This window comes from Vombatus ursinus, unplaced genomic scaffold (assembly GCF_900497805.2).
Source record: "Vombatus ursinus unplaced genomic scaffold, bare-nosed wombat genome assembly UNPS02014786.1, whole genome shotgun sequence".
In the NCBI taxonomy this organism is placed as follows: Eukaryota; Metazoa; Chordata; class Mammalia; order Diprotodontia; family Vombatidae; genus Vombatus; species Vombatus ursinus.
In genome coordinates, this window is record NW_020954564.1 from 31,418,831 (window position 1) to 31,434,381 (window position 15,551).

General features: G+C 40.6%; 1 protein-coding gene across 1 annotated transcript in view; it reads right to left on the bottom strand.

The window, feature by feature from the left end:
• BPIFB2 (BPI fold containing family B member 2) overlaps positions 1 to 15,551 on the bottom strand; it is a 38,596-nt gene that overhangs the window by 12,302 nt on the left and 10,743 nt on the right. The window contains exons 5-11 of the mRNA XM_027868200.1: positions 13,747 to 13,893; positions 11,685 to 11,742; positions 10,043 to 10,103; positions 8,777 to 8,868; positions 7,193 to 7,378; positions 4,242 to 4,295; positions 3,458 to 3,628 (exon numbers count right to left, since the gene is read on the bottom strand). Coding sequence (XP_027724001.1) covers positions 3,458 to 3,628; positions 4,242 to 4,295; positions 7,193 to 7,378; positions 8,777 to 8,868; positions 10,043 to 10,103; positions 11,685 to 11,742; positions 13,747 to 13,893 — 769 coding nt within the window. The remainder of the gene's footprint in view (positions 1 to 3,457; positions 3,629 to 4,241; positions 4,296 to 7,192; positions 7,379 to 8,776; positions 8,869 to 10,042; positions 10,104 to 11,684; positions 11,743 to 13,746; positions 13,894 to 15,551) is intronic.

The window sequence follows — 15,551 nt, forward strand, 5'->3', positions numbered from 1 at the left end:
TTAAGTCTAGACAATAAACAAAACAATAAATCAAATCCTGATTTTTAGTATTTGCCTATTTCTGAGATGTGAATTCTCACCCTGGAAAATTTAACAATTGGCTCTCTTGAGCTCATTCAAGCTTACTCCAGCACATTCCTCTATGACCCAAGGATATCAAAGTCACAAAGGAAAGCCCCATATATACCAACATGTTTGCAGCAGCACTTTTTGTGGCAGCAAAGAACCAGAAAGAAAGTGGTTACTCAATGATTAGGAGCAGCTCAACAAATTGTAGTGTACAAAGGTGATGGAATATAATTGAGAAACAATCAGTATGAAGAATGGAGAGTATAGGAAGACTCGTATGAACTGATACAGTGTGAAGTAAGTAGAACCAGAAGAGCAATATACAATAACTATGACAATATAAATGCAAACAGTACCCCAAAAGAGCCAAATTACGATTTTAACGGTCACTCTCAGTCCAGAAAATGTATAATGAAACATACCTTCCTCCTCTTGGTAGGAAGCTAGGGAACTGCAGGGGTTGAACGTTATATACACTGTCAGACACTCTCTCCGTTGTTTTTGCTTAAGTTTTTTTCCCCTTTGTTCTAAGGAAGAGTTCAATACTAGATAAAGGGGGAAGGAGTTGGAGATGAGGAATACCCAGAAACGTCTGAGGTATAATGAACAAAAATATTAATAATTTTTTTTACTTAAAAGAATTCATTGGAATAGTTTCATTTTATATCATTAGAATTACATTCTTGACAGAATCTCATCCTTTCTTGGAATGACTTTCCCTATTGAGTTTAAGCTTTTTAATCTTACTCTGAAATCAGCTCTCTCTGGTGAGTTCTCTCTAAATCTATTGTAAACCATGGCCTGGGGCCTTTCCTAAAACTCTAGGTTCAGAGTCCCCCGCCCCCATCCCAATCCTAGGGACAGTCTCCGAGAGGTGCTTTTCTTTAGCCAAACTCATTTCCTGTCTTTATTGATAGAGCTACTAGACCAATAAATCAAGGGACTGATATGGATAAAATTTACCTAAATTTGAGCAAAACATTTGACAAAGTTTCTCATATCATTCTCATAGACAAAACAGATTGATTGTGCAGGTGAGTATATCTTAAGCTAGTTGAAGGACACTACCCAAGGAGCATTCACTAATGGGTTGATGTCAACAGGAAGGATGGGGATTGATTTTTCATTTTGTCTTTTTCTCCTCAGTGTTCAGCACAATTCTCAGATCAGACTTTCTCCTGCTACTAATAGTCAATGTACTGTAAGTAGGCATTTAATAGTTTGGACTAGGTTGGACTGAATGATGGAAGGGTTCCAGTGGCATGTCCTATGACATTGACCTTGGCCTCATGCAACTTAACTTCCTATATTAGTGACTTGGAAGAATCCATAGAGAGCATACATATCAAAATTTCAGATGACATAAAGTTGAGATAGCTAACATACTGAATGACAAAATCAAGATACAAAAAGATTACAGAGAGCTAGAATGATGAATTGAAGTTATTAGGATAACGTTTGATAGGGATAAGTGTAAAGTTCAACACAGACTTTAAAAAATCAGCCTCTTAAGTAAAGGAGAGTTCATGAGATAACAAATTATGTGAATAAGAAAGATCTGAGCCTGTTAGTGAACTACAATCTCATTAGGAATCAACAGTGTGACATGGTAGGTCAAACAAGTCTCCTAGCATGCATGAAGTGAGGCATTGAATGAAGGAAATGACAGTCCTACTCTACCTTGGCCCTAGTTGCCTAGCAGGGCAGGAAGGTGGTGCAGTAGTTAGAGAGTCAGGCCTGGAATCAGGAGAAAATGAGTTCAAATCCCACCTAAGACACTTACTAGCTGTGTGATCTCAGGTAAGTCACTTAACCTCTCTGACTGCCTCACTGTCATCTTTTGTAGAATGGGGATAAGTAATAAGCTACCTCCCACTGTTATTGTGGGGATCAAATTAAATAATAATTGTAAAGTATTTAGCACAGAGTCAGGCACACAGTAAGCACTATAAAAATGTTATCTATTATTATTATGAGTCAGACAAATACTGAGTATTTTGTTCCATTCTGCACATCACATTTTAGAAAGGACATTGAAAGAACAGAATACATCTAGAGGAAGGCAGCCAGGATGCTGAGAGGACTGGAGTACTTGTCATAGAAGGATTCATTAAAGAAACTGTGTTTATTCAGCCAGGAGAAGAGACGATTCAGTGGGAAACATGCTAGTTGCCTTCAAGTATTACAGAATTGTCATTTGAAAGAAGACCTGCTTAAGATCTGGTTATTCTGCTTGGTCTCCAGAAACTAGAATGAGGAACAATGGGGGAAATTTTCAGAAGTGGCATATTTTGGCACTATGTGAGTAAATCACCCTAGTAATGAGACAAGTCCAAGAGGAGACCTCAGGAGCTGCCTCTGGAATTAATGGATTCTCCCTCCCTGAGGAGTTTTTAAAGTTGAGGATGGATGATGTTGTCAAAGTGGTTGTCAAGGGCGATAGAAAAGGGATTCATAGTCAATTCTAAGTTGGATTAGTTGACTACTGAGATCTTTTCCAATTTTTAGAGTCTACGAATCTTTGATCTGGAAGGTATCTTAGAATATAAAATATTAGAGCTGGAAGGGCCTTTGAACACAGGATGTCAGAGCTGGAAGCTACCTGAGAAACATAGAATGTCACAAGAGGAAATGCCTTAAGTCATAGAGGTTCAGAGGTAGGCAGGATGAAATTTAGGGATTACAAGGGCCTTGAAGTACAAACTTTCAGAAGTAATTGACCTTAGAACACAGAATGTCCAAGTTGGAAAGGACCTTATAACTTGGGATGTCAGAACTGGAAGTGATCTTATGAGGTAGAATGTCAGAGCTGCGTGGTTTCTCCCTTTTGTTCTGATTCTTCTTTCACAACATGACTAATGTGGAAATATCTTTAATATAATTGTACATGTATAGCCTATTTTAGATTGCACACTGTCTTGTGAAAGAGGGAGGGGAGAGAAGGGGAAAAATTTAGAACTCAAAATCTTATAAAAGTGAATGTTGAAAACTAAAAATAAATAAGTAAATAAATTTAATTTAAAAAAACAAATGTCAGAGCTGGAAAGAACCCCAGGACATGCCATTTCTTACAGCTAGAATGCCCTCCTGTCCCAAAGTCCTCAACTTCAACCTCTCCACCCATCCTCTTGCCTGTTAAAATCCAGTGTGTTCTTTCATGTGTCTTATATGTGTACTTAACCAATTCATTTAACATCACTGAATCTCAAGACTCTGGTCTGTAGAATGGAAATGATGATGACATCTGTCCCTACCTCACGTGCCCCTGGCAAAGATGAGTGTATCCGTGAGCTCAGTACCCTGCCTGTGCAGTGTGCTTTAGAGGACTGGCTGGATTGGAGAGGAAGTAGGCAGAAGCTAGAGTCAGCTACTCCATCCTGATCCTTACCATATCCAGAGAAAAGAGGGACTTGAAGGCTGAGTTAGAGGAGATAGCCAAGACCTCTGTACGGTAATTGAGTAATAATGATGTTCTGTTTCTGTGGATCGTAGGGACGGGTGAAGCATTGATCCGAGCCTTCATCGTTATGGGCATGGACTTGGGGAATTGGCGGTGGACCTGTGGAGGGCAAAGAGAAAGAGGACCCTTCAGGTTCCTTGCTGGATCCTAGGAGCAGAGGCATACCCACTATGGGACAGAATGTCCCAAGGACTATCATCTTCCTAACTTTGTTGCAAAATAAAAAGGAAAAAATTGAAGCCAAAAGGTGCTCATCCACAACCCCAATCATGGACTTAAATTACTTAGCCTGTGGTCAACCCTGTCCCACTAAGAGCAAGCAACATGTCTGGGCTTAAGCCCACCTTTAAGAGTGGTACAGTGGATAGAGCACTGGGCTTGGAATCAGGAAGACTCATCCTCATGAGCTCAAATCTAGCTTCACACACTTACTAGCTATGTGACCCTGGGCAAGTCACTTAACCCAGTTTGCCTCAGTTTCCTCATCTGTAAAATGAGGTGGAAAAGGAAATTGCAAACCACTCCAGTATCTTTGCCAAGGAAACCCCAAATGGGGTCACAAAGAGTCTGAAATGACTCAACAACAACAAAGATATGACCCATCAGTCCAGGGCCACAAACATACCCCGTTGCCCAGCAAATAAGGATCATACTATCCCTAGTCCCATGTCACCATCAACCAGATGCAGAGACAGACATCCCAGAAACAGACCTCAGGAATCAGGTTCCCCAGCACTGATGTGGTCAGCTGATTGTTTTTAGAGTTCTGAAAGTAACAAAAATAATAATAATAATAAATTCATTATTGAATAGCCATATAGCATACTGGAAAGAGCACTGAATAAGGAGTCAGGAAACCTAGGTTGTGGTCCCAGCTTTGCCTCTGACTCAATGGGTAGCCTTGGATAAAGTCTCTCCCCCTCTCCCAGCCTCAGTTTATTCTTTATAAATATGCCAATTCAAGGCAACAAGCATTTCTAAAGCAGAGTATATACACGGTCAATAATCCTTGCATTGTCCTCCTTACAGACATAATGTAAGGACCAAATGAGAGAGTAGAAATAAAATACTTTTGTATAAGGAGTCCCCAGTAGGTGACTGTGGAAAAGGCTGTAAACAGGCAGTTTTCAAAGGAAGAAACGCAGTCATGTTAAGAATGTACCAAATCACTAAAAACACAATAAATGCAAATTAAGTAATCCTGAAGTTTTGCCACACACCCGTGTATTTGAAAGTGATAAAAGACAAAAAATGGCAAATACTGGGGGAGGGGGAAGGAGGGGAGGTGTTGAACATACCAAAACTCAAATACACTATTGATGGATGAGTGAATCAGTCCAACCACTCTGGAAATCAGTTTGGAATTCTTTTTCTCTTATTTGAATCTTCTTGTACAAAATGATGAATATAGAAATATTTTATATGATTGCATATGTATAACCTATATCTTATTGCTTACCATCTCACAGAGGGGGTAGAGGAGGAAGGGAGAGAGAATTTGAAACTCAAGACTTAAAAAAAAACAAATGTTAAAAAATTGTTTTAACATAATTGGGGAAAATATGTGTGTGTGTATAAAATAAAAATAAGGAGGGAAAAGTAATTTTACTGCATATACATATCCTTTGACCAATGATACCACTTACTATGTTTATACTACCAGGAGGCCAGAGATAGAGGGGAAGGTTTTATATGTGTGTTTATATGTATGTATATGTGTGTGTGTGTGTGTGTGTATACAAAAATGTTTCTAGCAGCATTTTTGTAGTAGCAAAAATTAGAAGGAAAGTGAGTGCCTGTGAGGTGGAGAAGGTCTGAACAAATTGAGACATATGAATGTAGGGGAAAATTACAGCACCGCAGAAAATTAACAAGTATAAGGAATTCAGATAAACTTGGCAAGCTTTATATGAACTGATACAGAACAAAATAAGCAAAACCAGGAGAAAAATGTATGCAGTAACCACAATCATGTAAAAGAAAATAGCACTGTGGGACAGCTAGGTGGCACAGTGGATAGAGCACGGCCCTGAAGTCAGGAGGACCTGAGTTCAAATTTGGCCTCAGGCACTTGACACTTACTAGCTGTGTGACTCTGAGCAAGTCACTTAACCCCATTGCCTAACCCATAAAAGAAAGAAAGAAAGAAAGAAAGAAAGAAAGAAAGAAAGAAAGAAAGAAAGAAAGAAAGAAAGAAAGAAAGAAAGAAAGAAAGAAAGAAAGAAAGAAAGAAAGAAAGAAAGAAAGAAAGAAAGAAAGAAAGAAAGAAAGAAAATAGCACTGAAAGACTTGGAAGGTCTCAGTAAGGCAGTGACTGTTTTAGCTTCAGTGACCAACCTTGAAACCTGCCTCCTTCCTCTCAGGAGATCAGGAACAAGGCACACATTTTCAAAAATGGGCAATGTGTTGATTTGTTTAGCTTGTCTATACTTGTTACAAGAGAGCTGGTAATGGTGGCAATGCCGATCTTGTTTATGGAGGGGGTGGGAGAGGTACTCAGGAAGTGGCTATAACATTTAAAAAAACTTCAAAAACATTTAAAAAAAGGAAAAAATAAATTATCTGGTCATTTAGAAATGTCAGCTAATATTTTCATTATTGTCATTGTTGTTAAAAATATCTTTTATTATCCACCTGGAAATCAGTTTGGAATTCTTTTGCTCTTATTTGAGTCTTTTTGTACAAAATGATGAATATAGAAATATTTTATGTGATTGCATATGTATAACCTATATCTTATTGTTCTGCATCCTATAACTAATCAAGGCATGATGTGAAGGTGGCCTGGGGTCTAGAGGAGGAGAAGAAGGAACCCAAACTCAGGAAGGTCTTACTAAATTGAAATGGTTTTCCATCCCTGGCCCTTTGCCAGTCCACCATCCAAAAACTAATCTGCCTAAATTGAGGGAGGCTCTTCACCAAGAATTAACCACAAAGGAATGGATTTTCTGGTCAAAGCAATTCACAAAGCCACCTACTAAAGGCATGGAGAAGGGATTATCTGAGTGGACAGAGGAAGTATCCATATGGATGATATCGAGGACTCACACAATAAATCTTTCTGTGGGCTTACTTCCAGAGAGAAGATAATGTGTCTGCACAGGTAAAACCATATTGCAAGAAACCTGGAGTAAAATTACCTGCTCTGATGCTATCATTGGCTCCATTCAAGTACTTGAAAGCATCTACTCCCTCTACTTCCTTCCAAAAGAATCTGTTCTGTTTTACTCTTAAATGTCTCATTCCATGTTTTACTCCACAAGTTTTCTCAAGTCTTTCAAGATTTTCATGTACAATCATCTTTTCTATTGTACTGTTATGGAAATGCTTGTTTTATTCCACAAATTAAAAATAAAATTTTTAAAAATTTTAAAAAGAGTTACATAGAGCAAAAATGTTAGATACATTTTAACATAACAATCCCACATGTGTACAGCACTTAATGCTTTTTGAAGTGTTTTTACATACAATAGCATATGCAAGATCAGGTATTAGTTATTGCCTTTATTTTGCAGATAGGGAACCCCACAAAGAATACCAAAGAGGAATGATGAAAAGAATGTGAAAAGAAACTTGTGAGGAAAGAATACTAAGGAAGGAGATAGAACAGCCATCTCTCTTTAGGTAATCACAGTGACCCACAGGAAATCTGCCTCCACTTACCAACTGGCCCGTGATGTCTAGATTAATGGACCCAGACTTCTGCATGAGGAAGTAGATTGAATCAAGCATCTCCTTTGGGAATACAAAGTTAACCATGGCATTCCTAGAGCCCACTCGTTGCGGCAAGGAGAAGGAGGACACACCTGGAGGGAGAGTGATCGGCTTGCCCAGCAGATAGAATGTGATCTAGTCAGAGAGTTTGAGGGAGAAAAACAGGATCTTAATACAGACCTCTATAACATCAGTATTGCTCTTGAAGGCCAGAAGACTTTACTGGGTATGGCAAGGAGTCAGAGTAAGATCAGATTACCAGCATCAGGGCATTCCTGCAGTTGGGTTTGATTAGCAAGACTGACTCATTTCATGGAGGGGAGCATCAGCTCATGAAGACCCACCCCAGGTGCACGTTTGCTGTAGTGAACTTTCTTATATTGAGCCCTTTGAGTTCGAGCTCCCTAGTACCAAAGTCTTGCACAATTGCCATCTTAGACCCACTTCTAACCACACCCAATGCCAAGATTCTTATATTATTAATACCTACTCCCTATGTAATCATTCTTGCCACTTTCTTTTGCTTCCTCATAATTCATATGGTTTTCACTATATTTGAAGAAGTTTCCTTTATACATGATAGAGCCTTTCATGATGGATGTCCATGTCTTTTATGGCCCTTCCTATGAACCACAGAAGCAGACACTACCTCTGCTGGCCTTCAACATGGGTTTGGGTCCAAAAACCAAATAAGTGATACCATTCCTGATTATTTCATGTTGTTTTAGGACTTTTTAAAGAACCTCTATACTCCAGCCCCATCAATTCAATTTATTTCAATTCTCTCAATTTCTGTGTCTATAAAATGATGGGAATATGTGATCTCTAAGGTCCCTCCCTTCTAGTGCTATGAATTCAACAAGTATTTATTAAGTGCCTACCGTATGCAGAAGCTAGTGTTAGGTGTTCGGGAAAAGATAGAGTTTAGAAAAGACTACGTGGCCCTCAGGAAAAAATATGAAATATACAAAGATAATATAATATCTTTATTCTTATCTCTCCTTCCCAACATATTCCTTCTGCTCCAACTAAGTCAGTTTCCTCCATATTTTGCAGCACATGATATTCACACCCAGTTTCTATGACTTTGTTTAAATTGTTCTCTCCTCACCTGAAGTGCACACCATCCTGTCCTCTCTAAATCCTGGCATCTTTTGAGGTCCACCTCATGTCCCACTCCCTCCAGGAAACTTATCCTTATTATCTTCACCTATGGTAGTCTCACTTTCTCCAGGTTTCTGCAGTACCTAGATTCTGAACTTAATTTATCCCTTGATCAAATCCCATGATGCATTCTTTGTTCATTGTGACATGTTCTATTTTCCCCTGAATAGGCTTTGAGACACCGGAGGGCAGGGCCTGGGCCTCATTCTCCTATCTACATCACAAGTTAGCCCAGGCAGGTACTCAAGGAATCCTAGGCTGTTTGGGCTATTAGGGAAGCAAGTCCTTTATTAAAACCTGAAGGTTCCCAAACTAAAAGGTAAAAGGTGTGGCAGGAAGTTGGAGACTAGTGAGTAATAGGTAACTTACATTGATATTCAGGGACATATGTTCTTTGGAGATGGTGGGTAGGTGGGTCAAAGAGTAGCTGATCTGGGATTCAGGACCAAGAGGTTGGAGACCTAGAATTGTAAAAGAACAAAATCTCTAATCTAGAACCACTATTAGAGATTGCCTAGTGCAATAAAGACCACTCTGTATGTGGATAGAGCACTGGACCTGGAGTATGGAAGATCCGAGTTCAGTTCTAGCCTCAGATACTTCCTAGCTTTGTGACCATGAGCAAATTAACTAACCTCTGCCTGCCTCAGTTTCCCCATCTATAAATGGGAATAATAACAGCACCTCCCTCCCAGGGTTGTTGTGAACATGAAATAAAATAATATTTATAAAGTACCCGACACATAGTAGGTGCTCTAAAAAATTGAATTTACTTCCTTCCAATACTCTCATTTTATAAAGGAAGAAAATAAAGCCAAGAAAGAGGAAGTGCTACATGCCTGAAGTCATAAGCAGAGTTAGTATCAGAACTAGTCTAATAGTCTATGTTCTAACAACCTTTCCAAACCTGCCATTCTGTATTCTATGGTCCTAGGGCCTTTCTAGGTCTGATGTTCTATGGTTCTTGTCATAGGCATCAGGTATAGTGGAAAGATCATTGGATTTGGAGTCAGACAACCAGGGTTTAACCATCTTCAATACTGACTAGATGGATGAATCGTTTAACCACTCTGAGCCTCAGTTTCCTCATCTGTAAGATGGGAATGATAGAGTGGTAACATGATATATTGGAGAGAACACTCAATTTGCAATGGGAAGACCAGAGTTCAGATGCTTGACCTACTACTCAAGGACTTGTGAGACCTTAAGCAAGTCAATCCCTTTGGGCTTCAGTTTCCTTATGGGTAAAATCAGGAGACTTGAAGCAGCGGATCTCAAAAGTCACTCAAAAGTTCCATATCCTATAATTCTATGAACCATACTTTTGACTTGATTACAGGGATGCTAAATGGAGAGTGCTCTATAAGCTGGAAGGTTACCTATAAACATGTTGGCTTCCTCACATAGCCCAAGACACAAGCCTGAACACAGAGCAGGTGCCTATCTTGGAGATTCATTGATGACTAATTGCATCTAGTGATCTATACTCCTAGATATTGGCTAAGTACGCACTGTTCTCTTGACTTATATTTGATGATCCTGATCCCTTGAACCTGAGGGGCACCTGTGATGCCCCATGAATCTGGGCCCAGCCAGAAGGTGAGCAGCCAAAGCAAGTCAGCTCACAACACTTACCAATCATTGTACCCAAATAAATATTCAGTCCTTCAACCAGGAAAAGGAGCTTCGAACATAGCTGTACCAACCAGAAAGAGGACAAACACCTCGTTAATTAAGTACATGGTCAAGGCTAAAGAAGACAGAGCCAGGGGCCATCTACACCAATTAATTCATTAGCAAGCATTTATTAAGTGCTTATGATGTGGCAGGCCCCTTGCTAAGCACTGGGCACACAAGCAAAAAAGAAATGCCCACAAGGAGCATACATTCTAATGGAGGAGACAGCATGTACATAAATAGATAAACACAAGAGAGTAGATGGAAGGCAACCTCAGAGGGAAAGATGTTAGCAACGGGGGGCACTGAGAGAGATCTCCTGCAAGATCTATCCCCAAAATCCCTCCTTTTCTAATGAGCCTAAAATGGCTTCAGTGGGGATAAAGATCTCCATCCTCAAATAGAAGACAAGGCTGAAAAGGTCAATTAGGCTGAGAGAGGTATCCCGGGAACAGATAGATATTCATGGGGAGGAAAGGGGAATGGTAAGGTGCATCAGGTCTTAGAGTCTCTCCCAAGGTCAAGAGACCTTAAAAAAGGAGATATGGGAATTAGGGAGAGCAGAAATAGTACCCAAAACCAAAACTGGGGACACCAAAGACAAACTTGACCCACTTCGAAGTTTTGCTACCCTTAGGCCATTCCTGGGGACAATTGTTCCCTCCCTTCAGGACTTTTCTGTAGGTACAAAAGTGATTTGAAACCATAAGCAGCTATAAAAACATTAATTAAGGTTAAAGAGTTGTTATCAAGTCATTTCCTTGCTATACAAACCCACAATGGATTCCTACTTAAGTAGGAATTTCATTCCAGGAAACAATGTGTATCTGCTGATAAATTACTCTTTTTCTGTCCTCAGAAAAATGTAAACTATGTAATCCAGAACATTTTCATTTTTGCTGTAGGATCCAGGAAATTTAGAGCCACATCTCTTGACCCAGAGCTTTCCTGCCAAAGGCATTTCCTCTGTTTCAATCTATTCTGAAGTAAGCAGGGGAATGATGATCAGCACCTTTTAAAATAGCAATAACAGTCCTTCACAATGTACATACGGCACTTTGGGACTTTTCAAACTATTTCTACATCTGCCACCTCCTTTGAAACTTGGGACTTCCCTGCAAAGTCAATAAGTAATGAACTTTCCTCATTTACAGGTGGCAAAACTGTCCAAAGAAATCCTAAGAAGGATGTTAAGAGAATGTTGGGTAGGATGTGAATAGATGATGGTAGGAAGATGTGGAAAAGGCGGGGGGAGGGGGGGGATATAAGGAGAATCCTACAGAGTCATAGGCCTCTCCAGTCACCTCCATAAGGTCCTGGGGTATCACAAGAAAAGAGTCCCTGCCAGAGACCACTGCTCCTCTATCCCCACAGGCTCAAACTCCAAGCCTAGAAAGGGACCCCTCCAGCAGAAATCTGTCCTGGCCTCTCAATTCATTTGGGAAAATAGATAATACAACAGGGTGTGTTTCACAGATGAGAGAAAAGGCCTTGCTCCAAAATCGTCCTACTGATGCTTAAAATTCTATTATCAGAGTTGCTAATTTTGCTGGCATTTGAATTAAACATTCCAAAAGGTTGAAGTCAAAAGGTTCTTTACCTTATCAGGTAAGATAATCCTAATATATCCCTGGATAGGATTCCATAATTCTTTTAACCTAGAGAGGTCAAGTAAAACGTGCCTATCAGATAAGGTGAATACACATCCCGCCAGCTCCACAAACTTAGCCCAAATGTCCAGAATGTAAGCTGCTCCCTGCCTTCACCTGGGTCCTCTCCCCTACAGCTTTCTTCAGCACTCCCCATCAGAATATCACAATGGACTGTCCCCTATGGGAATATATGAAGGAGGGTTTGTATGAAGCTCACAGTCTTTCCTAGAAGGAAGAGACCTAGAAGGAAGGGACCTAGAAAAAAGGGAACCATCTAGTCTAACTTATACCTGGATCCTAGAGGCTGCTAGGTGGTTCAATGGATAGAGAGCTGGACCTGGAATCAGGAAGACCTGAGTTCAAATCTAGCCTCAGACATTCACTGGCTGGGTGACCCTGGGGCAAGTCACTTAATCCTTTTCACCTCAGTTTCCTTATCTGTAAAATGAGCTGGAGAAGGAAATAGCAAACCACTCTAGTATCTTTGCCAAATGGGGTCAAAAAGAGTCAGACACAGCTGAAACAACTGAACAACAAAATACCTGTATTCTAATCCCTTCTACAAATTCTACACTATGTGTTCACTCAGTCTCTGTGAGAGACTTAGTTACTCCCAAGGGGGCCATTCCATCCCCGGGCAGCTGTAATCATCAGGACGTGTTTCTCCATGGTGAGACAGACTTTGCCTCCCTTCCCTTCCTCCCACTGCTCCAAGTTCAGCACTCTGGGACCAAGCAGAAAAAGTCCAAGCTTTCTTCTATGTGACAGCCATTAGAATACTATTTGCATGTGATAATACAGGCTGGACTGAGTATCCTCAGTCACTGAGCAATCCCAGGCTCTCTCCAAACGTTTGGGGTAGAAAGGCAGCTGCTATATATGGGAAAGATCACTGCCTTTGAAGTCAGAGGATCTGAATCCCAGCTCTGCTACATGTGTGACTGTGAGCAAATCATTTAACCTTCCTGAGCATCTGTTTTGTCAGCATCTGTAAAAAATGAGTGGAGTAAATTAGACCTCCAAGTACCCTTCCAGCTTTAAATGCCACAATTTCACATGACCTTGGGACTAGGAGTCAGGAGGTCTGGATTCTAATCCCAGTCCACTAGCATACTGATATATGTATGACCTTTGGCAGGTTATCAGTATCATAGACCATAGATTATCACTGCAGGAAGGGATTTTTCATCCAAATCCTTTTGTTTTTCTGAAGAGAAATTTGAGGCTCAGATCAGGAGAAATGACTTGCCCAAGGTCAGGCAACAAAGGAGAATCAGAGCCAGCACTAACTACCTAAGACCCTGCCTAACTCGTTTGTCCAGAACTTTTTTTAATATACGATGATGAAAGAAGTCTCAATTTGTTCATCAGTTAATAAACAGTAAGTAGGGAATTAATGCAGAGGATCATTGGCTCAGGGATACCTTGCATAATCTTTTCTAAGACTACATCTAAGTTATTTAGGATGTCTGAGATCTCAAGTGTCACCAAAACCAAGTCATCTCCTACATTGCTGTCTTTGCTTATGCTGTTCTCTCTACCTAGAATTCCTCTCCTCACCTGTTCACCCATGGAATTCGTACCCATTCTCAAATGTCAACTCATTCAGAAAGGTTTCTTTGATATCCCCTAGGCTGATAAAAAAAATTCCCTTCAGACTTAAAGTAGCACTTTGAACTTCTCTCGTGTAATATTGCACATAGTAGTTATTTATGAATTGTTCTACTCCTTCACTAGACTATAAGCTAGTGGAGATGCAGGCAGGGACCCTGACATATACATTTGAATTTCCTATATTCCAGAGGTTCTGCATATTGCAGTTACTCAATATGGGTTTATTAAATTAATGAACTAATGAATGAATGAAAGCCTAGAATCCCTGGTATAACTGAAGACTCCCAGGAGCCCTATCACTTAACCCTCTTCCATCACTTGACCTATAAAAAGTCCCACATCCAGGCCCCTGCTGATGTGACACACATGATATAAAGAGATGCTCAGGACACATACCCGTCCTCTCTGTAGGTAACGGTGATATCCTCAGGGATGGATTCGCAGAGAGAAACGCCCACAAGTGGTGATCCTATGGTGGCTTGAGTAACAACTATATCTGCCGTGATATTAATACCCACTCTTACTTTGTGAAGATTCTTTGTTCTGTACAGAAATAACCCAGAATTCACTTTTTCACTCTTTTGACTTTATTTTATCATATCTTGTCATCTCATTGAGTCACTGGCTTCCACTTGATCCAATCTAATTGTCAAGGAGTTTGATTTTGCACAAGGTTTTATAACTCTCGTACCAAGCCATTAGTTTCCTGCCCAATTTTGTCTTCCACAGTTCACATTTCTTTTCCAGTTTTTTTCCCTACCATTTTCATTTTATTAACAAAAAATATTTTAACAACTTTTTAAAAAATTCTTGCTTCATCTCATCCAAAAGTTCTAGTTGAATGTGTGCCTATTCTGTGCTTTTCTTTGAGATTTTGCGTGTAGATATTTTAGAATCATTCTCTTTTTCTGGATTTGTATCTTAGGCATCCCTGTCACCATATTTTTTTTTATTTTTCTGGTGAGATTTTTTTTTGTTTGCTTGTTTGCTCATTCTTCCAGCCTTACTTCCTAAGTTTGGACTTGGTGTTAGAGTTGGGCTTTGTGCACTTCTGAAGGGAAGGTCTAGGCTAGTCCTACTGATGCTTTCTTGGGGTATTGAATGTCACATTGTTCCAGGATCCCAGGGACAGCTCAGGCTGGGGGACTTGCCAGCTTTCAGAGCTCCCAAAGTGGTCAGATCCAGTTTAAAGCCTGATTGCTGTCTCCCTGGTCTGAATGATGCCAATTCCTGTCCTAGGTTGGGTCTGGGCAACAGCAAACTGCTGTTGGATTCAGCCCCTATCATTGAGCTGGGAAGCTCTGTTAGTTCAGAGTGATAGAAATTCAGGCTCCCCATTGGTCTGGAATTCCTGCCCTGGTTATGCTTCTACAGGTTTCAGACTGGACTAGAGCTGTAGCTGAGGCCCTGCTCTGTTCCCAGGTTCCGTCACAATGCTGCTGCTTGCTTCTAAAATAGTTCTTCTCTTGATACACAGCCCAGAACCTGAAGGTGCTGGAGATGCAGAGGGTAATGAGAGACGAGTCACGGTGCAGATGCCCTCCTCAGTCCACCCCCAGATGTGTGACCTGGAACTGGGTAGTGGTTGGCAAAACTGCCAGTTGGCACGTGTCACCATCAAGGTGCCCCAGCCTGGGTCTAGGGTTGCCCCAGTATGAGCTTAGGATTATTATTTGCCCTCAGGCACAGTCTCTTCCTGTGCTGGAGTGCTCTATACTCCTGGTCAGACCCCAACCTCGGTGTCCACAGACCTCTCTGCCTGTCTCCTTATGCTGATACAGACTGGAAAAATGACACTGTAACTCTTTCTTGGATTTCCCCATCAGGATTTGATCTAGCACATTTTCCAGATCTGTCTGGAGGAGTTTGGGGGTGAGGGGAGCAGAGCTCACCATAGTGCCTCTTGCTCCTCCTCCAATCTGAGTCTAATAGCCTTTCCTCAGTCCTCATCCTTGATTTCTCTTCGGCCCCCAATGCTATCAATCACTCTCTTCTCCTCAATACTCTCTTCTCTCTAGGTTTCTGTGACACTGCTCTCTGCTGGTTCTCTCCTTACCCGTCCATTTTTTCTCAGTCTCCTTTGCTATATCATCTTTGCCCGCTAAAAGCAGTTGTGACCCAGAGTTCTGTCCTGGGCCCTCTTCTCTTCTCCATCTATACTATACTATACTATACTATACTATACTATACTATACTATACT